General features: G+C 44.7%; 2 protein-coding genes across 2 annotated transcripts in view; both read right to left on the reverse strand.

Moving 5' to 3' along the window:
* The window catches only part of LOC135829644 (uncharacterized), a 12,733-nt gene extending 5,225 nt beyond the window's left edge, over positions 1-7,508 (reverse strand). The window contains exons 1-4 of the mRNA XM_065342040.1: positions 7,250-7,508; positions 5,078-5,152; positions 2,833-2,880; positions 2,003-2,176 (exon numbers count right to left, since the gene is read on the reverse strand). Coding sequence (XP_065198112.1) covers positions 2,003-2,176; positions 2,833-2,880; positions 5,078-5,152; positions 7,250-7,298 — 346 coding nt within the window. The 5' untranslated portion in view covers positions 7,299-7,508. The remainder of the gene's footprint in view (positions 1-2,002; positions 2,177-2,832; positions 2,881-5,077; positions 5,153-7,249) is intronic.
* A 1,306-nt stretch (positions 7,509-8,814) lies between these two features.
* LOC135829945 (hemicentin-1-like) overlaps positions 8,815-24,000 on the reverse strand; it is a 54,488-nt gene continuing 39,302 nt past the window's right edge. Inside the window, exons 44-58 of the mRNA XM_065342338.1 lie at positions 23,335-23,643; positions 21,626-21,720; positions 21,153-21,217; positions 20,176-20,345; positions 19,538-19,788; positions 19,084-19,263; positions 17,908-17,993; positions 16,865-17,052; positions 16,120-16,388; positions 15,093-15,138; positions 14,493-14,605; positions 13,699-13,820; positions 12,935-13,206; positions 11,844-11,913; positions 8,815-10,230 (exon numbers count right to left, since the gene is read on the reverse strand). Of these exons, the coding sequence (XP_065198410.1) occupies positions 9,399-10,230; positions 11,844-11,913; positions 12,935-13,206; positions 13,699-13,820; positions 14,493-14,605; positions 15,093-15,138; positions 16,120-16,388; positions 16,865-17,052; positions 17,908-17,993; positions 19,084-19,263; positions 19,538-19,788; positions 20,176-20,345; positions 21,153-21,217; positions 21,626-21,720; positions 23,335-23,643 (3,068 nt within the window). The 3' untranslated portion in view covers positions 8,815-9,398. The remainder of the gene's footprint in view (positions 10,231-11,843; positions 11,914-12,934; positions 13,207-13,698; positions 13,821-14,492; positions 14,606-15,092; positions 15,139-16,119; positions 16,389-16,864; positions 17,053-17,907; positions 17,994-19,083; positions 19,264-19,537; positions 19,789-20,175; positions 20,346-21,152; positions 21,218-21,625; positions 21,721-23,334; positions 23,644-24,000) is intronic.

The following is a 24,000-nucleotide window of genomic DNA, read 5'->3' on the forward strand; positions in this document are numbered from 1 at the left end:
ACGAAAAATTCTACTTGTACAGTACTCAATCTGCGGACAGCATGCTATTTCGTTCTTCGTTCTCCTACGGTATAAATTAAATTAATTAAAATTCGACGGGTTCGCGTACCGGGCAGGTCAAGAACAAGGAGTCGTACAACTCCCTGGTCAAGAACCACCTTTCCGCTTCCGTGGGACACCACCACCCCATGATCAGGCGTCAGATGCGGCTCCCAAACGGTGGGGGAGGATAGATTAGATCCACCAACCATAGGCCAGAGGCCTAAATCCCATGTGCCACATCCATGTTTTACTCATGCCAGGCCACGAGTTCCCAATTAACTGTGGGTCGCAGCACGGTTGGAAAAATCCTTCCGCTTCCACTTGAAGCAGGACTTGAACCTGGTACCTCTCGTTCCTCAATCATGGTCTTAGACCAACCCACTGTGCCCATAACATACAGTAAAACCTGTCAAGGCGACCACTCGGGTAAGGCGACCACCTGCCCCAGAAGACCACTGTAACCAGGACCAAGGGATGCTATTTCCCGTCAAATGACCCTGGATAAGGAGACCACCTGGCAACAGAGACCCCAATTTTGAAGGTCCCTTGAGCGGTCGCCTTAGACAGGTTTCACTGTAGCACTTTCAATCCCTATAGTGTGTCCATAGTGTGTCCATAGTGTGTCCATAGTGTGTCCATTGTGTGTCCATAGTGTGTCCATAGTGTGTCCATAGTGTGTCCATAGTGTGTCCATAGTGTGTCCATAGTGTGTCCATAGTGTGTCCATAGTGTGTCCATAGTGTGTCCATTGTGTGTCCATAGTGTGTCCATAGTGTGTCCATAGTGTGTCCATAGTGTGTCCATAGTGTGTCCATAGTGTGTCCATAGTGTGTCCATTGTGTGTCCATAGTGTGTCCATAGTGTGTCCATAGTGTGTCCATAGTGTGTCCATAGTGTGTCCATAGTGTGTCCATAGTGTGTCCATAGTGTGTCCATAGTGTGTCCATAGTGTGTCCATTGTGTGTCCATAGTGTGTCCATAGTGTGTCCATTGTGTGTCCATAGTGTGTCCATAGTGTGTCCATTGTGTGTCCATAGTGTGTCCATAGTGTGTCCATTGTGTGTCCATAGTGTGTCCATAGTGTGTCCATAGTGTGTCCATAGTGTGTCCATAGTGTGTCCATAGTGTGTCCATAGTGTGTCCATAGTGTGTCCACAGTGTGTCCACAGTGTGTCCGTAGTGTGTCCATAGTGTGTCCATAGTGTGTCCATAGTGTGTCCATAGTGTGTCCATAGTGTGTCCATTGTGTGTCCATAGTGTGTCCATAGTGTGTCCATAGTGTGTCCATAGTGTGTCCATAGTGTGTCCATAGTGTGTCCATAGTGTGTCCATAGTGTGTCCATAGTGTGTCCATAGTGTGTCCATAGTGTGTCCATTGTGTGTCCATAGTGTGTCCATAGTGTGTCCATAGTGTGTCCATAGTGTGTCCATAGTGTGTCCATAGTGTGTCCATAGTGTGTCCATTGTGTGTCCATAGTGTGTCCATAGTGTGTCCATAGTGTGTCCATAGTGTGTCCATAGTGTGTCCATTGTGTGTCCATAGTGTGTCCATAGTGTGTCCATTGTGTGTCCATAGTGTGTCCATAGTGTGTCCATTGTGTGTCCATAGTGTGTCCATAGTGTGTCCATAGTGTGTCCATAGTGTGTCCATAGTGTGTCCATAGTGTGTCCATAGTGTGTCCATAGTGTGTCCATAGTGTGTCCATAGTGTGTCCATAGTGTGTCCATAGTGTGTCCATAGTGTGTCCATAGTGTGTCCATTGTGTGTCCATAGTGTGTCCATAGTGTGTCCATTGTGTGTCCATAGTGTGTCCATAGTGTGTCCATAGTGTGTCCATAGTGTGTCCATAGTGTGTCCATAGTGTGTCCATAGTGTGTCCATAGTGTGTCCATAGTGTGTCCATAGTGTTCACTGCAGCCAGTGAACATAGTACTGGACTATGCTATCCTTACTCCTTACTGTAATTAATCTCCATCTGGAAGCCGTACGGCAGGTTGGACATGCTGATGTTGCCATGGCAGCGAGTGGCAAAATGGATCTCGGGTATCGGATTTCCCGTGGCTGTGCAGAAGATTGAGAGCGTTTTGGAGAGCGGCGTGGCTAACGACGGCGTAACGTACGTGATGGCAGGTGCTGTGTAGGAGAAGGACAGGACCAGGACGCAAACCTTGCTTCAGCAGCACGGTCACAGTAAATAGAATATGAGTAGAGAGCATAATGGCAGAACACCCTGACCTGGGCATGCATGTAGTCAAGCATACTAAAATACTGGACAGTGCAATGCAACGTCATGGATAAACTGGACAGTGCAATGCAACGTCATGGATAAACTGGACAGTGCAATGCAACGTCATGGATAAACTGGACAGTGCCATGCAACGTCACGGATAAACTGGACAGTGCGATGCAACGTCATGGATAAACTGGACAGTGCAATGCAACGTCATGGATAAACTGGACAGTGCAATGCAACGTCATGGATAAACTGGACAGGGAAATTCGACCTCACGGATATATCCATGAGGTCGAATTTCCCTGTCCAGTTTTTTATCGAAAAGCCGTGATCGACATATGTAGGATCTGACCTATCTCTCTTCATTGACCAACCAGAACTATTCTAATTGTCCGCAAACTCAACCGGAAGTACACTGAATAAAGCCTTGCAAGTCGTGGTCGTTTTGCGTGTAGGTCTTTGTCAAGGTGATTTTTAAAGTGCTTTAAAATTCGATGTATGACAGTACCAACAAAACACTCTAAATGTGCAAGCAGTGATCATTCTTGAATCGTACCTTGTGTGCTTTGGGCTCGATTGTGTGGTGCGGAGCTTCCAAACGTGTCTACCAGGACAAATCAGAAGGCGTAAGGACATACACTTGTGATAGATTAAAAGCTGTGGTGCATCAGGATCATCATCACTTCCAAAGGTCCTGCACTTATTCCTGACCATTGTTTTAACCATCTGTGATTGGCACCAGGGAGTTGTAGAATCGACAGCGATGACATTGTTCAGTGCCGGGAACCTGGAAAGGGTCTTTTATGAGGCTTTCCGTCGCCATTCAAGCATGCCCGATTTATGCACATTTCAGTTTTGCTTGTAGTATCACTGGTCTTGGCCATGCTTTGCATCTGCAGGTTGCGACCGCGATATTGCTTGTGTGTTGCATAGATCAAAGAGCACATTTGGGGTTATCCCCATTGGGGTTATCGGGCATTCATTTCTTTACACTGAAATTGTCTAAGATGGTTGTGCTTCTCAACACAATGGTATAGCCGGTGGTAGCACTGGTGTGCAAACTAAACTGTATTACTAATATCTGCTTAGATGGTATGACTCCATGCCTGATAAAATGGTATGACTCCATGCCTGATAAAATGGTATGACTCCATGCCTGATAAAATGGTATGACTCCATGCCTGATAAAATGGTATGACTCCATGCCTGATAAAATGGTATGACTCCATGCCTGATAAAATGGTATGACTCCATGCCTGATAAAATGGTATGACTCCATGCCTGATAAAATGGTATGACTCCATGCCTGATAAAAATGGTATGACTCCATGCCTGATAAAATGGTATGACTCCATGCCTGATAAAATGGTATGACTCCATGCCTGATAAAATGGTATGACTCCATGCCTGATAAAATGGTATGACTCCATGCCTGATAAAATGGTATGACTCCATGCCTGATAAAATGGTATGACTCCATGCCTGATAAAAATGGTATGACTCCATGCCTGATAAAATGGTATGACTCCATGCCTGATAAAATGGTATGACTCCATGCCTGATAAAATGGTATGACTCCATGCCTGATAAAAATGGTATGACTCCATGCCTGATAAAATGGTATGACTCCATGCCTGATAAAATGGTATGACTCCATGCCTGATAAAATGGTATGACTCCATGCCTGATAAAATGGTATGACTCCATGCCTGATAAAATGGTATGACTCCATGCCTGATAAAATGGTATGACTCCATGCCTGATAAAAATGGTATGACTCCATGCCTGATAAAATGGTATGACTCCATGCCTGATAAAATGGTATGACTCAATGCCTGATAAAATGGTATGACTCCATGCCTGATTAAATGGTATGACTACATGCCTGATAAAATGGTATGACTCCATGCCTGATAAAATGGTATGACTCCATGCCTGATAAAATGGTATGACTCCATGCCTGATAAAATGGTATGACTCCATGCCTGATAAAATGGTATGACTCCATGCCTGATAAAAATGGTATGACTCCATGCCTGATAAAATGGTATGACTCCATGCCTGATAAAATGGTATGACTCCATGCCTGATAAAATGGTATGACTCCATGCCTGATAAAATCGTATGACTCCATGCCTGATAAAATGGTATGACTCCATGCCTGATAAAATGGTATGACTCCATGCCTGATAAAATGGTATGACTCCATGCCTGATAAAATGGTATGACTCCATGCCTGATAAAATGGTATGATTCCAGGCCTGATAAAATGGTATGATTCCAGGCCTGATAAAATGGTATGACTCCTGATAAAATGGTATGACTCCAGGCCTGATAAAATGGCTATCATTCATCTCTTGTTGCCTCTGTCCATCGTAATGCAAGCACACACAGAGAGATAGATAGATAGATAGAGAGAGAGAGAGAGAGAGAGAGAGAGAGAGAGAGAGAGAGAGAGAGAGAGAGAGAGAGAGAGAGAGAGAGAGAGAGAGAGAGAGAGAGAGAGAGAGAGAGAGAGAGAGAGAGAGAGAGAGAGAGAGAGAGAGAGAGAGAGAGAGAGAGAGAGGGAGAGCGAGAGAGAGAGAGAGAGAGAGAGAGAGAGAGAGAGAGAGAGAGAGAGACAGAGAGAGAGAGAGAGAGAGAGAGAGAGAGAGACAGACAGACAGAGAGACAGACAGACAGAGAGACAGACAGAGAGACAGACAGACAGAGAGAGAAGAGAAACGAGGGAGAAGAATAGAGAAAGAGGAATAGAGAGCGAGGCGGGGTGGTGTTTGTGAGAAGAAGGGATTTCTCCTTACCTTCGTCGATGTGGTCAGTTGTGCTGCCACATGTTGTCATGGCTGTGTTAGTAGCTGATGATAACAATAGTAGAGCTGCATTTCACACAAGAATGGATCACAGAATCACCTGGACTTGGAATGTGACGGGCGCCCCATACTACAATCTGCATACCGGTATGTAACACAGTGTCATGTGCACAATCAGCCAAACGGGCAACCAGAGCGAGTTGCGGAAGTGCCAGTGTGACTGACGCTAATGCGAACTGTAGAAAGATCACCTCATGAAAGAGCTGTGTACCGTACGACTCAGCACCCACTAAAAAGCATGTACCAATATGAACTCAAAGGTTTGTTGGTCGTAGGAATGCTCACCGAATAGTTCTCGGTTCAGCTGACCAGCCATTACTGGATACTGCTGGTGAAACTGGTGCCTCTAGTTGGCCGGTATGATAAAAAAAACCTCTCATGCTTTCGATCTGGCCTCTGAGTGGTCGTAAAGGGGGTAGTGCAAATACTGTGCAATGCACTTGCACCGGGAGACATGTCATCTTTCTTGTGTCAATGCCAGCATTGTGCAGACTAGTAATGGTGCTATCTCAGCAATAGCCTCATATACTCTAAACTTGAAACACACCCCTGCCAATTCTAATGTACTTCATTATCCCGTATGTACACGGCAGGGGACCTCCACTGCTCAAACAGTGCTTGATACTCGGACTTAATCTGCTCAAACAGTGCTTGATACTCGGTCTTAACCTGCTCAAACAGTACTTGATACTCGGACTTACACTGCTCAAATAGTGCTTGATACTCGGACTTTCAGAGGTCAAACAGTGTCAAGAATCCATACCTGCCAGGTATCCAGATTTTTTCGGGATTATCCCGCAATTTGGATGAACTCCCGCGATCCCGAAATTCCTGTCGATTATCCCGAAATTCACTGTACAAGAAACAAGCTTGATATTGTACTTGGAGCACTTCAAATTCTCTGAAAAATTTCCGTTTTTGAGTCTTGAACATGTGCAAAGTGTGATCCCATGATCACCATCAATCATGAGTAATCATCTATTATCGAAATGTTGGTGCCATCAAAAGTTGAAAAAGGATTTTTTTGGTAAAAATATGACATATCCCGAAAAACCAAGGCAAATCCCGGGATTTTGCCATGGCGATCCAGAAAAAGCACTCTCAGTACTTGGCAGGTATGAGAACCGTGTGACAAAGCTCTCTTACAAAAAAGTCAGAACTCTTGGTTGCAGCTCTGAGTTTGACACTGAGCGAGAATCACGCCAGAAAAAACATTGACCGGCGAAGAAAGCTCTTTTATGACTTGCAAGGGCAATCAGTGGTTGGTGATGGTGCGGTGGTGCGATGGTACGCACAAATTAGGCGGTGGATGGCAGAATTGTGGCGCGCAAATATGTGAGTGCGAAATGGAGGACCACAAGTACACAACTTACATTCCCCACCATCCTATCTCTGCAATAGCAGACCACTGTTCTGCCATTCACCACCGTATTAATTCACAAAATCCCACCGTAACTAACCGCTGACTGCTCCAACATTAGTGTCGTTTCACATCTGGGTCATGTGACCAAATTTGTGCAGAAAGTGATCAGGTCACGTGGACAGTGGAACCAACATGGCCGACATCACGTGACCCATACGTGCGGAGGTCGAGTGGAGTTGGAACCAACATGGCTGCCTCATGTGGTCATGTCACATATGTGAAACCACTCTCTACATTATCAGCTCTTATCTCCCGGTTCAAAATCATGATGTCGGCTGTTTATCGCTCAATGTGAATCTCGCGGTTGTAACCTACGTTGTTGACTTCTGTGTAATCCTGTATGTAGGTTCACTCTTTCTTGCGACCAGGTCACAAAAGCTACGTTTTGCTACGCAAATGTAGCAAATTTAGAAATCAATGACCAACGTTCGAGCATTCTCCGCCACAGGCCAACGAATCTGCTGGTCTTGCTTGGATCATTACCCCATTGCCCAGCAATGGGGTCAAGCTTGGCATGGAGACGCCATGCTCGCTAAATGTCCTTGATCAAGTTGAAATCTTAATTCAGCTCATGTAGCACTTTAGGCACTGTAGCGCACCACTCTTATGCTCATGCAATATCCGAAATACTTGGATGTTCCTAGCTTCGGAACAAGAGCGGGGCCACAGAACTAACTTACCTTCACAAGAGCACAGCGAAAAGACGACTGCTCGCAGCAGGAAAATCATGCCCTGTAATCCACTGCTGGCGATCTCTTCTGCCAGTTTCCATTGACCACGTCGCGAACAGCCGTGCTCCTGACGCAGAGCTGCTGGATTGGCTGCATCGTGAAAACTACGCCAGTACCTGGGACTTCATGGATTCGATGAAAACACGATCAAACATGCTGAAACGAGAAAACTAGACGACCATAATCTGAAAGGACCTTGTCAAAAATTCCCGTTCTCCAAACCTCGAAGCTGCATTGTAGATCTACCTTTTGCTGATTTGTGAGGTCATGAAAACCCGTGTACAGTCGACTCCACTTACAACGAACTCGCATATAGCGAATTTCGCCGCATGTAAACCAAAATGCACTCATACTGCCATGGTCCACTTGCCAGTCTAGTCATGTCTTGCTGCTTGTACAGTGTGAATGCATTTCAGATTCTGTTATAACGAACTTCGACTTTAAAGAACTAATTCTCCTGCACAATGGTGTTCGTTATTCAGGAGTCGGCTGAGTCTTTAGTTAGCACTCACTAGTATGGTCGCTAACAGCCAACAGGGTCGTAAAATGAGGACTTTTCCGACTACCGCTTCACAAAGAACAGACTACGGGGGTACGGGTAGCATACTCCACAGTTTTGAACCTTCATTCATGATCATGGAAGACAACAATAATAATAATTATCATCGTTGAGCTTCAAAGCATGGCATGACAACCCTATACTAGGAGATTCAACAACTAAGTACCGTATTTTCCGGGGTATAACTATAAGCCGCATCGGGGTATAAGCCGCACCCCCCTTTTTGAGGCAAAATATTGACTAAAAGTTGGTATTCGGAGTATAAGCCGCACCCACAAACCAAAATTTTTCACACTCATTGAAAAATGGCCTTTCTACAAATTTATTATGGTTATGGAGCTAAATACCATGTTAGATCAGATTGTGAAGTGTTAGTGCACCACAGGTTGCTGCAGAGATGTTGGTGTATTGCTGTGTTGACTACAGATCACTCCATGTCATCTGCACTATCTTCAGTCTCGCTGCCACTGATGCACTAAAACTAGTAAAAGTGCGGGGATAGCAACACAGGCGCGAAGCTGAGTCGAATGACATGTCACATGACGTCAGCATGCATACTGATGTATGCTAAGCATTCATTCGCGCAAGCATATTCGCCAATTCGGTGTATAAGCCGCAGGGGCGATTTTGGTCCGATTTTTAGCGAAAAAAAGTGCGGCTTATACTCCGGAAAATACGGTAGTAGTTGTCGCCAAGTGCGAGTCTTGTTTGCATAATCAAGTAGATCTGCGGTGATGGCAGATCGACCTTTGAAGAATCAACATCGTATCGTAGTGTGTTTAAAATGATCTGTATCTAAGTTGGGTCGGATACTGTAGCCTACTAGGAGCCTACTATGCAGGACTTGATGACTTCCTGCGCTAAACTCCCCATCTCCAAGTAGCAAAACTGGCTGACAAACACCCATCAAGTTCTAGATTGCATTGAATGCTACAGAGCAAGACACAGGAGTAAGTAAAGTTATATGCTGGCCTCGCTTCAAGAAATAATCGATGAAAAAATGATGTGAATGCTCTGACAGATTGCATGGAATATAAAGTACAACGTCCTGATAGAAAATGCCTCTGGAAAACATGGACTTTTAAAGGCAGTCAAAGTATGCATCCAGGCTATCGCACGGCGCAATATTACAAAATGTATCGGCTCATTGTGCGTTGAGACAAATTCCATGCCAGAAACTAGTTTATTTTATGGGAAACCGTGATATCAAGGCACCGACTGAATGCTGAACGAGGTCCACCAATACCACAAGAATGAAGCGCCATGCAGGGAGATGAACTTATTAACTTGAGTATGGCCAATCAACAGTCTTTACATGCACGGCAGTTGCCAGCATCGCTGTATCCCACAATCACCATTCAAATCGCTCTATTTTTGGGAAAGAATAAACATAGCAGATTATAATCAAATCTCGTAATATCATTACGAGACCATGCTCCGACCAGCAGAGTGCAGTGTGCAGGGTACATAGGTATGCATGTCGTGGGTGCATGGATCACGCACTGTTGCTAAGGAGATAGAAGTTGTATGAACTTGAGGCTAGCAAGCCTCTTCGGTTTCGTGCGACAGGAGGCCCGCTTCGGCATTGTCATATTTTAGGAAATTGAACTTCAGCACTGAACCCTGCCTGACAGGGAAATGTGAGAAATCCGACGTGCTAAGTGTGTGTGTTTCGTGCAAGCCTTCCAATGGAATGAGTTCTGGAGTGACGCTAGTCTCCATGCCGATGGGTTCCGATTCACTTTGGTAAGGTTCCAAGGTGTCTAAGTCCACAAGCTTCAGTTCTTTCGGTGCGGGCTCTGATTTGCGGGTTATATAGTGTGGAATCGCGGACCTTTGTGATCGAGCCTGGTCGACGTGGCTGCCTGGATCAGCTGAGCTTGTAGTCGGCGATTCCAGCAGAGTGCTGGCACCTAGGGAATGTTTGCCTCTTGGGCTAGCGGCATCCAAGGCAGTGCGGCTTTGCTTGGATGAAGGCGCTGTGGTCGTACTGGTGGCACGCTTGCTCGTGGATACCATGTCCGACAAGCCCTTCTTTGCCTCGCTGCCTCGAACGGTGTGAATGAGTATCGCTAGCCCTTGCAATGAATTGAGGACGGTGAAAATGTACTGAAACACAATCTGGTCTCGGATAAGAACTAAGAAGCCGAAACTCCACGTCAAGCCGAAAAGCATGGACAAGGAAACAACGATGCCCAAGACTGTCACATCTCTGGATCGCTCCTTCTTCGTATTATACGTAGTAATCTTCTTGCGACTTGCTCGCACTGACGCAGCGACAGCCAGCAAAACACCCAGGTTGTACAGCAGAGATACTCCCACTGGAGCTACAAGCCCGCAGTAGAATGCCAGGTCATCCTTTATCCAACACCTGCAGTGGAAAAATAAGGCAAAGAAAATCGAAAGACGAGCGGCGTCATTTCAGCGGTGCAGTTGATGTTGACTTTTCCATACAACATACCAGAAAACACAGTGTGTTCTTCACGTATTGAAAAAGGATTCGATGATGACATACTTGATGATAGTGTGGGTTACTGCTTCACTAGAACAGAGGGAATCTGATTATAAAGGCTTCACTAGCGCCTTTGATAACACAAGAGTCATCTACTGTCGTGGACATGGAAATCCGGTCGCACGTCTAGCGGCCCCAGGGCGCTGGCCATGCAGCCGTAGCACGTTTTATCATGCACTGCATGCTGCTGGTTGCATTGGATCAACATGATTGTGCATTGCATGCATGCAACGTTCTGTACGCGCTGAGGGCGCCGGCCCCGGTCAATCGACTGGATTTCCATGTCCGCGACAGTATTATAATTGTGCTTCCTCCACGTCATTAAAATTGTCGCTTCCCAGAGCGATTTTTCGAATTTATTTTGTTCACTCGAAGGCAAAGAAATCAGCTAGAAATTGAGGCAGAGCATTGTTGACGGACCAAGCTGGCTGTAGTTTGTGGCCTCCCGCTTTGCCTCACTTGCAGCTAAGGTCGACGTCTCCATCACAGGTTGAGGCAGACCCTTCAGCACTCAACAACACGCTGAACAAGACGCGCGTTCACATTCAGGTAAAGAAACTTCGTTTTCAAGCGATCCATGCCTCCAGGTGGCAGGCAATGAAGGCAAGCTAGCATTATTCAAATACACTGTAATGACCTTCCAGCGGGATAGGGTAAGCAGTTCCGCACCTTTCCTTTCCTTGATTTTGTTGGTGTTTTCAGACCTGCTACCTTTGCAGCAACATGAGCCACAGGGAGCGCATTTTAGGAATTTGAGAACACTTCGTTCTTGCCATCGTCAACTTCAGCATTTCGTATTCAGGAGAGATACCAGGATTCTTATAAAAGAGCTTTGCAGTCTTGATAAATGCCCACGCGAACGATGTGGGATGGCACGAACTCCAGAAAAAACGATATACGCTCTGGGGCGGAATAGAGCGGATCGCGATGAATTTGCTTGGTGCGGAAGAGAGCTCCGACAAAGTCCGAGACCACCACGGCTTCAGTAACCAGTAGACATTGCGCAGGAAGGGTCGCACCAATGTTCGAACACAGAAAACAGCGATTCCGACAGTCTGACTGAGACGAGCCACGTCACCAACATTGCGATGTGGGAAGCGACAATTTTAATGACGTGGAGGAAGTACGCAAACTCCAATGCCGTCATTTACACATTTTAACTTTCTAATCCAAACTCTAAATATTCCCACAACGGAAAATTTGGTGCAATGTAATTTTGAATTCGAATCGCAGTGAAGAGACCGTTTTTGGAGTTTGGAGTTGAGAAGTAAAGTTTCCTAAAAGAGTTAATCTAGCCAGAAGTAGTCCATTGATTAACAGGTATACTTTGAATAGAAAGTACATGGACCAACAAAGGTGCCAGCTACAACAATAGTTCACTGTCAAGAAGCTATGCCCGGTAGCCTTTTAATATATTTAATATCAATGAAGTACTGTAATGATTGAGTCCGAATAGGGCTACAGTCACTCACAATTTCCCATCCTTGTAAGCATCAGCAGTTGAAGCACCTGCAGTAGCTCCAACGATAACCAATGGTATGACTGCAGGGATAGAAGAGAGCAATTTGATGCATAGAATGTACCTTTGCCTTTGGCAAAAGATGTGTTCTCATCAAAGACAACAACATTGCCAGGACAGCTTCACTATTGAGCATTTTTTTTAGAGGGCTTCCAAAGTAGTTTTGTGTCCAGTACGTTTTCTAGTCGCAATCATTACATACGATTCGAAAAAAGATGATATCCCAATTGCTTTGGTAATCCCCCATGGAATCCTCTTCCAATTATGTTTTTGTATTCGATTTCTCCAAAAACCAAGCCATAACAAGAATATAATTTCGGCCAGGTTTTCCCCAATAGCACTGAATTGGGAAAAAACAATGATAATCCATGCCGTTTCACACCACTTGTAGTAGTGCAGTGTGGGGTTCGAAACTTAGTCGAGGTACCTTTTTTGGACCCATTTTCAAGTTTCAAATTTCGCGGAACTGCACCATGTACGATAAAATCACGATAATCACCAATTACGGGAGCTGGCCAGAGCCAGTGCTCATCTTTTTTTATGGTTGGACTGTATTTTCCGATGTTAGTGATATGAGCAAGCATTGAATATTGTTCATCGCTATAATTTCACTAAGAATTGTTTTAGCTGTCTGTGGCCCATATTGTGTTGCACTCAAAGCAGTTTCAACTCTGGCAGCCGCAATGTGGCTCTTTTTGTTCTTTGGTCATGGAGAATGGTGAAATGAGCTTCTATCAAAACGTACCACCAGGGCAGGAAAGAATTGACAAACAGAAGAAAAAAAACACAAAAGGTTGTAAGGCTCATCCAATCGCCTTGCATTCTGTACATATTTTCAAAGTTATGTAAGGCACAGCGGGACACTACTGGCTGAGAATGCTGTGAAACTGCCAGTCCCTCTCGTCTCTCTCCAAAAACAACCAAATCGAATATTTTTTGGAAGTGCAAATCATAGTGACTACTACTTCTGAGCCAGATCTACACCAACGCACTGTCATGAATGGAGTAATTACACGGCATTGTTCTATCCAGGTCTGAACTCACCGAATATCAATGTCTGCAGCAGTATTTTCAACCTCTGGCCGGTTCCATCAAACACGACCGTCACTCTCTTGTACAGAAAGGTCGCATCCACGGACATCCACATGAATGAGCACAGAAGTAGGTAGTGCAAAGCGATGGCCAGTGCTTTGCAGGCGACGTCACTCGTAGCTGCATTCTCATAGTAGAGTACAACAGTGAGGACGGCCAGGAACAGTAGGAGTGTTATACTCAAGCCGAAGATCATCTGGTGGTGGTGACTACGTCGAAGTTTCCTACGGAAGAACGTTTAGAAAAGAGAGCATGGAACAGCTTTCTGTGTTAGCCACTGCTTATTTAAACCCAGCATTTCTCCCCAACTGGAGATAGGCGAAAAGCGGTCACTTGATTTAACATGCTCTTTCGCTAGCAATTTATTTAACACTCTCCCTGAATGCCTTCCCTGTCTGTATTCGTATTTTTGGATTCTCCACAGGCCTTAGCCTAAATCGAGGCAGTCTCTGTTTGTTGCCTGTATACTTCTCTGCCTCACTCCCTAGCTGCATCGTTACCTCACTGGCTTTCTTCAGTGGATCACCTTACCCAGGAAACACAGTATTTGGCGGTCCCTTTAGCATCCAACATACCCCTGTAGTGGTACAAGCGGTTAAACCAACGCCCTGATCCCCTTTCTTCTCACCAATTCCAGAAATATTATGCACCTGTTATCCCTTTACATCCTCTCTGCAAACCAGACCAATATTCTGTACAAGATGTGGGTTCCTTACGGGACTGCCATGATGACAAAGAGTGTGGCAAGCAGAGCAAGCATGGAGATGCCACATCCAATCATGGAAATATACTTCAGTGCAGTCTCCGCATGGCTGGGCTCGGTGGGGACGTGACGCGACTGAAACATGCACAAAAAACACAAACATCACAGTGGAGATAATGGCACGGCGCATAGTATGCGGCAAGGTTCGGGTTGGCACGATCAAGATTGACAAGGGAAAACCTTACCATCATACAATCAGGTCAGCACTACGTTCCAGACGTCTTTAATTAGAGTCAATTGAATTCATCTCTAGCGCAGATTTTGAATCAAAGTGAAATGGGAGAATGACGTTGAAGACTCCATTGCAGCTGTACTGATGTTGATTAATATGGCGGTAAACGCCCATAATACCAGGTGTGTATCTACCGCCATATTATTAATCAACATAAGCGAAATAGGTCATAGCAAAGATTGCAAGAGAAGTTCGAGGTAGAAATAGGAAGAAGTTCAAACTTGAGTCGGAACCATTAAACCTACTAAAGAGCGTATCCGGAGACACTGCATAAACGGATGAGAAACTAGCACTAGTAGTTTGTTCCGGTGCCTTATGACAGAACTGCACCCTTTCCAAGTACAAACCGAGCAACTTCCAAAAGCGAAGAGAAAACATTCTTTCGTGCCGCTCCAATTGGGCTCCTGCCAGGACATTGGCCTGCGAGAATGGTTTTAACTATTAGACTAAAATATACTTTTTGTGAGAAACTAGTGAAAAAGAAGAGCGGTTAGGTTACAGTGCATTGCACTTACAAATAGAACGGCAAAGTTTGTGAGATGACTGCATTGGCACACAGTCCGGTTTGGAAACGAATCAGAGCGCGTAGTGTTGCAGTTCTCACTACTCCATCCACCTTTGCCATCATCTGCCACAGATATCATACAGATTAATAAGACTGTTGTACAAGTAAACCTGGGAAGGGAAGCTAAGATTAGCTACAAACTTGTGTAACATGCTCTTAGTCTCCATGGCTTTCTATGTGTACATGTATGGCTGAACTTTCCAGGAATTCCTGGGAGTAACATCCATGTTGCAAGTCCTACTAAGTTTCGATACTAATACCTAACTTATGGGGTGGGAAGGGGTGGGAATGGGGTGGGGAAGGTGGGGGGGGGGGGGGGGAGGTGGGGGGTCAGCTTGTTGTCCGGAGATTTCTCGCCTCATCTGGGGTGAGCGCCCTTTGCTGTTTCACGTCGTATCTTGGCAAACACATTGTGGAACAGAATATCCAAGAGCACTATCCATGAAGACAAACCATTTGGTGCCTTGGGGGAGTGCCGTCTTATCCAGCAGAGAGGTCCGTACTCTGGCTTATGCACTGTTGATAATGGAGCGAATGTGATTGTACTTACATTTGTCGAAATCCCAGAAGACACATTCCACGGGATCTTCCAGTGCCTGAACATGATATATTGGAATATAGAACAAAGTAGACAACGTTCAAGTGTATTCAAGGATAACACAAAGTAGCAGCAGCAGCAGAAACACAGAGAGATAGAGAGAAGGAGAGAAAGGTAAAGAAAGAGAGAGAGGGAGATAGAGAAGGAAAGAGAAAGAGATAGAGAGGGAGAGGGAGAGGAAGGAATAAAGAGACAGGCAGACAGAAAGGTGGACAGACAAAGAAGGAGTTTGTCTACCGGAATATTCTCAAAAGAACATCAGTCATGCATCCATGTTTCCCTCGTGCCAGGCCACGAGTTCCCAATTAACTGTGGGTTGCAGCATGGCTGGAAAAAATCCTTCCGCTTCCAAGCAGGACTTGTGCTGAAAAAAAAAAAAAAAATTTCACGGTTCGCGTGAGACTCGGCCAAAGGCCCAGTTTTCCGCATCCGCAGGAACGCCACCACCCTCTTGGATCAAGGCGCAGATGCAGCTCCTAAGCGGTGGGAGGTGAGTAGATCAGACCCACCACAAAGTGGTCAAAGACCGAAATCCCATTCACTGCATCCATGTTTCCCTCGTGCCAGGCCACGAGTTCCCAATTAACTGTGGGTCGCAGCACGGCTGGAAAAAATCCTTCCGCTTCCAAGCAGGACTTGAACCTGGTACCCTCTGTTTCTCAATCATGGTCTTAGACCATCCCACTATGCCTGCCTGCCTGAAACACATGGTTAAATCACTCTTTTTAAATGTTTGGCAGCAGTTTGTGCATCGTTAGGTTTTCTTCAAGGAACGAGAGATTATTCCTGATACAAGTATATTATTTATGAAAAAGAAAAAAAGGACCAAGAAGCTACATGTTATGCTATGCTGTCCACTAGCACCAGCAGTTACTACACAATCAGCTCATGCGATACCATTGCACGACACAACGCTACTGACGTTCTACAACTAACTGGCTAACAGCTCATATAACCATGATAGATTGGCTATACATACCACAAATGTTCCGTCCACAAACTCAAATGACATGGTGGCAGGCGTGTCCAAATGGTCATGTCGTCTATTGCCCACTTGTGCTGAGATGATCTGTGAGCCGACCGAACTGTTTCCACCCAAACTGGAGTCCTGGAACAAAGCCTGTGTCTTGTAGAGAATGTACTGGGTGGATGCTAAGTTACACAGTGAGTCATTGGACAGAACCGACGAGTCTGTGATCGCACTGATTGTACTACCAGCTATGTCGAAGGCAACGCCTGCATCAGTGCCTGTCAACATATACAAATGTCACAGGCAAATGTACCAGAATAACGTTAATAGTGTCAGTAAAGGATGAATAGACTAGCACGTTAACAGCCAGGATGTCACTAGTGCCACATTTGAATGACAACTAAAGCTGGCTATCACTTCTCGACTCGAACGGTATACAGAAGACAATATTGGCGTGTGTGTGTGTGTGTTGGGGGGGGGGGGGGGGTTCTGAACGGTGAGGAGAGACGCACTGCGACCTAGTCAGCCAATTTCAAAAGACAGCTACTGCTGGTGGTCGAGCCATCACAGTGACCTGCATGGTTAATACAGTGCTGGAAACTGAAATCCGACCGCTGAGCGGTGCACTCACATAGCAAACACCCAACACGGGATGGAAAAAACTACGAAACAGAGACCGCTAGAATGTGGACGCAATGCTAAGGTGTCGGATTTCAGTTGCCAGCACTGTGCCAGTTGAGTTATGATCACATACCAGCAGCAGAGCCATTTGTCTCTCCAACGAAGAACTGCCCGCCTTCACCGGCAGACCGGAATGCTTGAGTTGTGGCATTTTCCTTCGGGCAGCTCACCGCAAATCCAATGTTCTCTTTCTGGCTAACAAACGGCTCCTCGGTGCTCACGTCCAGAGATGTGACAAGACGCTCCATTGATTTTGCAATCCTATCAAGAGCAACACATGAAACTTTGATGGCTGCTCATTTCACAAAAGCAGTGAATTGTTTTAACAAGTCACCATACTTCCTAGACAGTCAGAAACACACCTTCAAAGGCATGGGGCTATATTTGCAGGCACTTACATGCTTTGCATCATTATACATTTATACATTTTAAAACGGTATAGCGATACAGTCAGACCTCGCTTATCCGGTCCTCGTTTATCCGGATCCCTCGCCATCCGCAAGAAAATAGTTGGTTACAAATGTACAGCATATGCCATGCTTACATACAGTATGTGTGTTCGATTATCCGGTTCCCTCGCCTATCCGGATATTTTTGTGGAAAACGGACGTGTGCGGTTATGCGAGGTCTGACTGTACATGTAGTAAGCTACGTGGATGTTACAGAAAATGTGTTCCGTGAAGACAGCAGCTGTTTCTATACAAAAACGCATTGTAGCTAGTCGTCTGTGACTTATTGCTCTGTATTCAACTGCATTGTATAAAGTGTCTCAGGTTTCAGCCATTTCCCTAAAATCTTCTTTCCAGTAGGTATGGACAGTCTGCAGTTTACAAGACATAATTACGATAAATCTGAATTGCAGCAAAACTACTACTTACACACCTATGCATCTTAAAAGCTGGGCATTATAATTCTATTGACTAAAGTTGGCATTAATTAATTTTGATGAAACCTGTTGATCATCTACTGAAGTCCAAAAAAATGTTTTAGAACTGGCCATCCATACACTCTCCACTGAGATCCAAATACATGCATTTTGAATAGAACAAATCTATAGATGCCCCAAATACAGGTACTGATGCATTGCAAGCACAGCCTAAGAGTAGAGAAACACACCTTTTTGCTGGCGCTGATCCCACCAAAGACTCCTTCGTCGTGACACTGAGAATGTTGTCCACCGTTTGCAGAGATGAATTTGCAACCTGTGCATGGAGAAATACAGATGGGAATTGAAGATAAAATACTGTAGCAGCTTGGCCGTTAATGTTCTAGGTGTAATGTACTGCTGTTATGTGTTATCACGTTGTCTTTCCTTCCTTTCTCCTTTGTTCATTTCTCGCTTTGATTGTTAAAATTCACACTTGTAAATTTCACTGCTGTTGCTCTTAGTGTTATTTCTCTAACTTAAATACTGTAGAGCTGGTAATTTTAGCGACTATTAATTTTAGCGTTTTCCCATTGTCAACCGGTTAGCGACGTTTTATTTTAGCGATTTGCAGCGATTTTCCTCACGGATCACCAGTGCCCTACTAATGCCTCAACGGATTAGGGACTTGAAACTTTAGCGAAAATGAGTCGATCGCTAAATTCGCTAGGGTTTTTACGTCGCTGAAATTACCCGTTCTACAGTAGGGGTATTTACTATTTCGTCAACTAATCCGACACCCACGGTCAACTGGGTGCTCACAGCTCGGAGTGAGAATAACAAGGATGCAGTTTACAGGGTTATGGGCCGTTACACGCCCGATTGGTTGAGAGACTAACCTCCTCTCCCCTGACTCACTTGTGAGGTCTGCATTCGCCACTAAGGTTAACAGGCATAGTGGTGGCCTGCGGATGCGAAGGCTAGTTTGTGTGTTTCTGAACATTCAAGTGATGCCGACGCGGATCCCGCGAATATTATTTATTATTATTAATCCGGTTGTGTTTCTCAACCCAATTGTATAGCCGGTGGTGATGTAGACTTGAGAATGTTTATTTTTTTATTCCCTCAACTAAGTCCAATACATTGCCAAAGTGAACACACAACACAATATTGCCATTTCTGCAGGTGAAAAATGCCCTAGATTCACACAATTGCAAGCAATAAGGTTTTGAGGGATTTCAACCACAATTCAAATTATGGATTCCTTTTTTTGTGAAGCTGCAAGAAGCTATAAACTGATCTTGAAAAGACATTGTTCCACACGAAAATTGTGCAAACATTATTATTCTTTGTTAAGCGTTTCTCTTCAAAGCAACAGAAGTCACTTTCAAATGTGCTCTATACATGATTCCATTCCAACAATTTACCTGTTGACCAATACTTTGGTTGAAGACTTCGTCTCCACTGATGGCTGCCACAAGATTGAAGATGGCAGTGGAGGCGAAATCTACGGCATCCGACGTCAGCTCGGCACTGTTCTCAGTCAGGTTTGCCATGAACTGAGAGCTTGCCAGCACTGAGCCAGGTTCACTTGCATTGAACTCAATCTGAGAGACATGAAGGTGAATTCAAGGAATGGTGTTACCGTTAACAAAGTCATCTTCCATCGCCATATCTCATTGGATGATCCAAATCAAATAATACGCCCAGTACATGTTGATGGGTTGTCAGCACGACTGGAACTAACATATCTCGATCTCTTGAAGAATGCACACACTTTAGATAAGCCACAAATGAAAACTGTAATCTCTCATGTTTAGGTACAAGGGGTTTATAGTTCAAGTTATGATAAAATGTCACCAAATCAAAAGGCGCACATACCTTTGAGAGCTGTTGCAGCTTAGCTGTCGCAGGGGTGGGACACGCAGACATGTTGGGTGTTGCCCAGTAAGCCATCTCCAGTTGTAATTCATGCAGCCTTCTACCGCTAATGCATGACCGGGTGGCGTAGCGGAAAATGGAATCTGCTAGTTCAACAGGGCAGAGAAGTGTTGCCTCCTCATCATGAAATGTTTCCGGCCAGGAGAACATTCCGCGTTGCCCACCATCCGTTGAGTCTGGACTGCAAACATCTGCAGACAGCATTACAATGGGCAAATTACAACATACTGCTTACTGCTGCTTTATTGTTCCAAGTATCAGTTTAGTTTAGTTTAACATTTCTTCTTATTATTTTTCTCACCCCACATCCTCTACTCTGTTTTTGGCCTTCTTAAGAGTTGTGTCCATCACTGTTGAGGCTTCCGATGGAAAATAAAAGAATACTACTACTACTAGTCAGTCAGCAAGTCATACAGCATGATAACATATCTATTCCCAATTCCAACCAAGCAAAGAACTGACTATATTTTTTAACCCTCTACCGCAAGGAGGTGAATACCCTCCACTCTGTAACTAACCTATTGTGATCAGAGGAGTCCAGAGGGATACAGTAGCTGTGATACGAGTGATTTACTCACCATATGCGAAGACTGTGAGGTCCGATTGCGGTGCCAATTTCAGATCGAACACTGAGTTTTGCAGCAGCTGAGAGAAGTGCATTCCGATGTTTGAAGCGCTGCTGTTGCCAGATATCTGTGCGATATAGTCGGCTGGTGCAGTGACATCACACTGAATCTCAAAGATGGGTCTAGTGAAGGAAAAGAGCAAATGCTCATTATCAACAATTTCAATCCATAATGAACAGCTAGTCCAAAACTTGCTAACTATTGGAAAAAAAATGCTATGACCATATAGTTTGGGTCTGTGGATTTACAAGAGCAGTCATCGTGCGGTGCTTACCACTACCAGTGACCCCTTTGTTGATTTTGCAAGTCCTCGCCAAGTTGGTATCTACCTTGTCTTTGAGGTCTAGCCAGATAACGAGTTTCACAGATTTATTAAACATTGTAGGATGGAACTTTTTTATGGGTCCAATTCGGTGTGGAGGGGTTTTTGGGGAATGGGAATAATTTTCATTTTATCCAGCAGTCTATGATTGGCACACTGAAGAGGCAAGTGGCTGGATTTTGATGGCCAAATTCTGAATTTAGGACCCTGAACTTCTTGCCCTGCGTCGTTGGACTACAGTCAACGTTGCGTATAACGACACTTGGGGGGGGGGGGGGGGGGGCATCAGAAAATGTCCTTATTTGTGAAGTGTCCTTTTACCCGAAGTCTCATAAAAACAGTTAGATGGGACTTTGCTCTGGGCATGGAAGTTCTGTCGTTATTCGCGAATTCAAATTATATCCGCAGTCGTTATTAGCGAAGTTGACTGTATATAGAAAAAATCACTTTAGTGTCCAGGAAAACATGTTGAGACCAGTGCACTGGGTCACTCCAGTTCTATATTTAACAGTTTACCAATCCACTGGTTCACCCCTGTTTCATGATCATAAGGTTGAAAGCTCCTTCTAACCCAAATGCACAATGTTCGCAAAGCTCTTAATCTTACCCTTGTCGTCGTGACTGAAAATGTTCAACTCCAACTAATCTTCCTTGGAACAGATGCTCTGTGACCTGCAACCAGAACGGCAAGAATTAATTAAAATATCACTGGATTGACCATGGAGATGGTATCTAGGGTGCACCAATAAATGCTAAGAACTCGAATTCTCCAAACGTCAACATGAGAATAAGTATGTTCCGAGTCATCACTCTATCACGTTGTTAACACGACCATCACAGTTTCTTGACTGCACACTCACACACACAGCACACACATACCAGTATCCTGTATATACACTGCTGTAGTTCTGGAAAGAAAATGGTGGAAACGAACAATTCCCAGATGCATCATAGTTGTAACAACCCAGTCATGCTTCAATGCTGCACTGCGTAATATCTACTTATGTGGCCTGACTGTGCCGCATTTGAGCAGTCTCAGAAGACAGGTTGCACACATGTTATACATTCACCACAACACACCTGCTGTACAAAGAAATCCTCTTGTTCTTTCTCAGTCTTCGCGCTGTATCCAGTGGGCATTGAGAAATTTCCCAGAATGCCAATGCTGGTTTTACCTGTGGAAGAGTGAACATGAAGGCATACAACATGCTAGAAGTTTACAGTCACATTCCACCCTACCTATTTGTCAGGTAATATTTTTGAAGATCACGCTAAGCGTGTCAGTGTTTTCTTCAGCTTGTAAACATTGTCCTGAGTTTTTGATAGGGGTCAAACGGGTGTACCTTTAACTAACGAACGGGTAATTTTCTTAACGGGCGGGTTAACGGGTACCCTTTAGCAGCCATATTATTTTTTTGCGCATTTCTCACATAAATCATGATTTTGATTTGTATATTCTCAGGTTGTATTTTGATACTACATTATGATTCGCAATTGATTCGTGTATCATAATATTATTATGGCAATGAAGGTTCCAAATGAATGTCATCCGTGCATTTGCCCATGTACATAACTTCACAGGCAGTAACTTACAATCGTACATGTAATAATAATAATATCTTTATTAGGACCACCCAGAGGCTTGTGTCGCCTATCAAGGGGTTCACCGCTTTGAAGGATGTACATGACGATTGTACACGTATGAGCTAAAGTAAAAGTAGTGAAAAGTTGTGCAGCGTGAATGCGTTGGGGAGCACACGGGGGGGGGGGGGGGGGGGGTATGTACATGGCGTAGGCTGTAGATGGTCCTACAAGCTACATGTATTTTGATACACTACGCAAATCAACTGCAGATCGATGTGATTCAAGCCATGCAAGGACAGAGTGGTTTAGCAAAACTTCCGTGATCTCGCGCAATCCTATTTGCTATGTTCGCAGAGAACTGGTACTCGTTGCATTCAGAAGATGTTCGCGCCCAGAGCTAGCTGGGGTGCCTGACACAGCTGATGTGCTGCTGGCCAGCTAGCTGCTAGTGCTAGCTTGTTGAACTCGTGAAAATGAATCTTCACAAATCCGTAATCTTGTATGCAATATTTCGAACTACTTTTCAGCTCGTCGATTGAAGGAACAAACTACAACCATGAGTATCATACATGTAGCTACCACCTACGGACATCACCGTTTGTGACACTCCGACTGGTCACTCAGCCTGGTGACACTAGTTCATCAAGTACTGTGGCAGGTTCGATGTCGGAGAACCATCGTAACTTTCTAGTTACTCAGCTGCCACCTCGAACGAGTTTCAAGTCTTGCATTTTCTCACATCACAATCAAAAACCTCCAGTACGAGGATTTTTACTTGCACTAGAGTGGAGAGAACAACTGTCAAGTCTGTCTTTCAGCCTGCTCCTGCCTGATAAAGTCGAAAGCGGGAATGCACAGGAAAAAGGAAAAGAGTATCCGCACTCCTATTTTGAGTCTTGGAATACGATAGGATCACCTTTTTTAATTTTTTTTTATTTATTTATTTTTTTTACAAACGGGTACCCTTTTACTAACGGTACCTGAGATTAACGGGCGGGTACCCGGGTACCCGGTACACCCGTTTGACCCCTAGTTTTTGACGAAACAAATTCGGCAGCCATCATCTTAAACATGCAGTAATATTGACCCAGTCACTCCTTGTCTCTCAACAGCCATCAGTTTACAAATCATGGATTCGAGTAAGGCCCAGAGTTCACACATGTTATAGATATTTAAAAATGTTAAAACTGAGGATGTCTATTTACCTTGAACTGTGAGTTGAAGTTGTTGCTTAGCAACAGCCACTTCATTGCTAACTGTGCACAAGTAGGAGCCTCCGTGGCAGCTTTTCAACGGTGATATGGTCATTGAATTTGTCAGCGGCCCATCCTGTGTGGCTAGTAGCCTGGCACAATTATCAGTTCGTGCTGGAGACAGACAGTTCCCGGTGTCGTCCACTCTACACCAGTGTACGTTCGGTGTTGGCTGACCACTGTAAGTACATGGAACTGTTAGCGATGACCCTTCAAACGACAGCAGCTTTCTTGGTATTGCAGGGCTGATGTTCGGCGCATCTGAAGTTAACAATCAGGAATGGGAATGAACAAAAAATGTGCGAACATAGCCAACTCATTCACTGGTTGGAGGGAAAGACGCAAACGGGAAAAAGCCTACACAACTAGTTATTGCTAGCTTCGCTGATTGGGCAAAGCAGGTGCCAAGTTATCCGCTCTGATATATTTGCGACTGGCACACTAATTGAATCACCCCACTGCCAGGACATTTGGCCAGATCTCAATCTCAATCTCAGCACCCTGCAGTGGTAAAAGGGGTAACTTGATGATTAAAAAACAAACATCTGCTCTGCGGGACACAATGCGTCATCAATATAATTCATTTGCTGCACATCCAATGCATACATTATATACTTA

The sequence above is a fragment of the Sycon ciliatum genome, chromosome 13, assembly GCF_964019385.1.
Source record: "Sycon ciliatum chromosome 13, ocSycCili1.1, whole genome shotgun sequence".
NCBI classification, from domain to species: domain Eukaryota; kingdom Metazoa; phylum Porifera; class Calcarea; order Leucosolenida; family Sycettidae; genus Sycon; species Sycon ciliatum.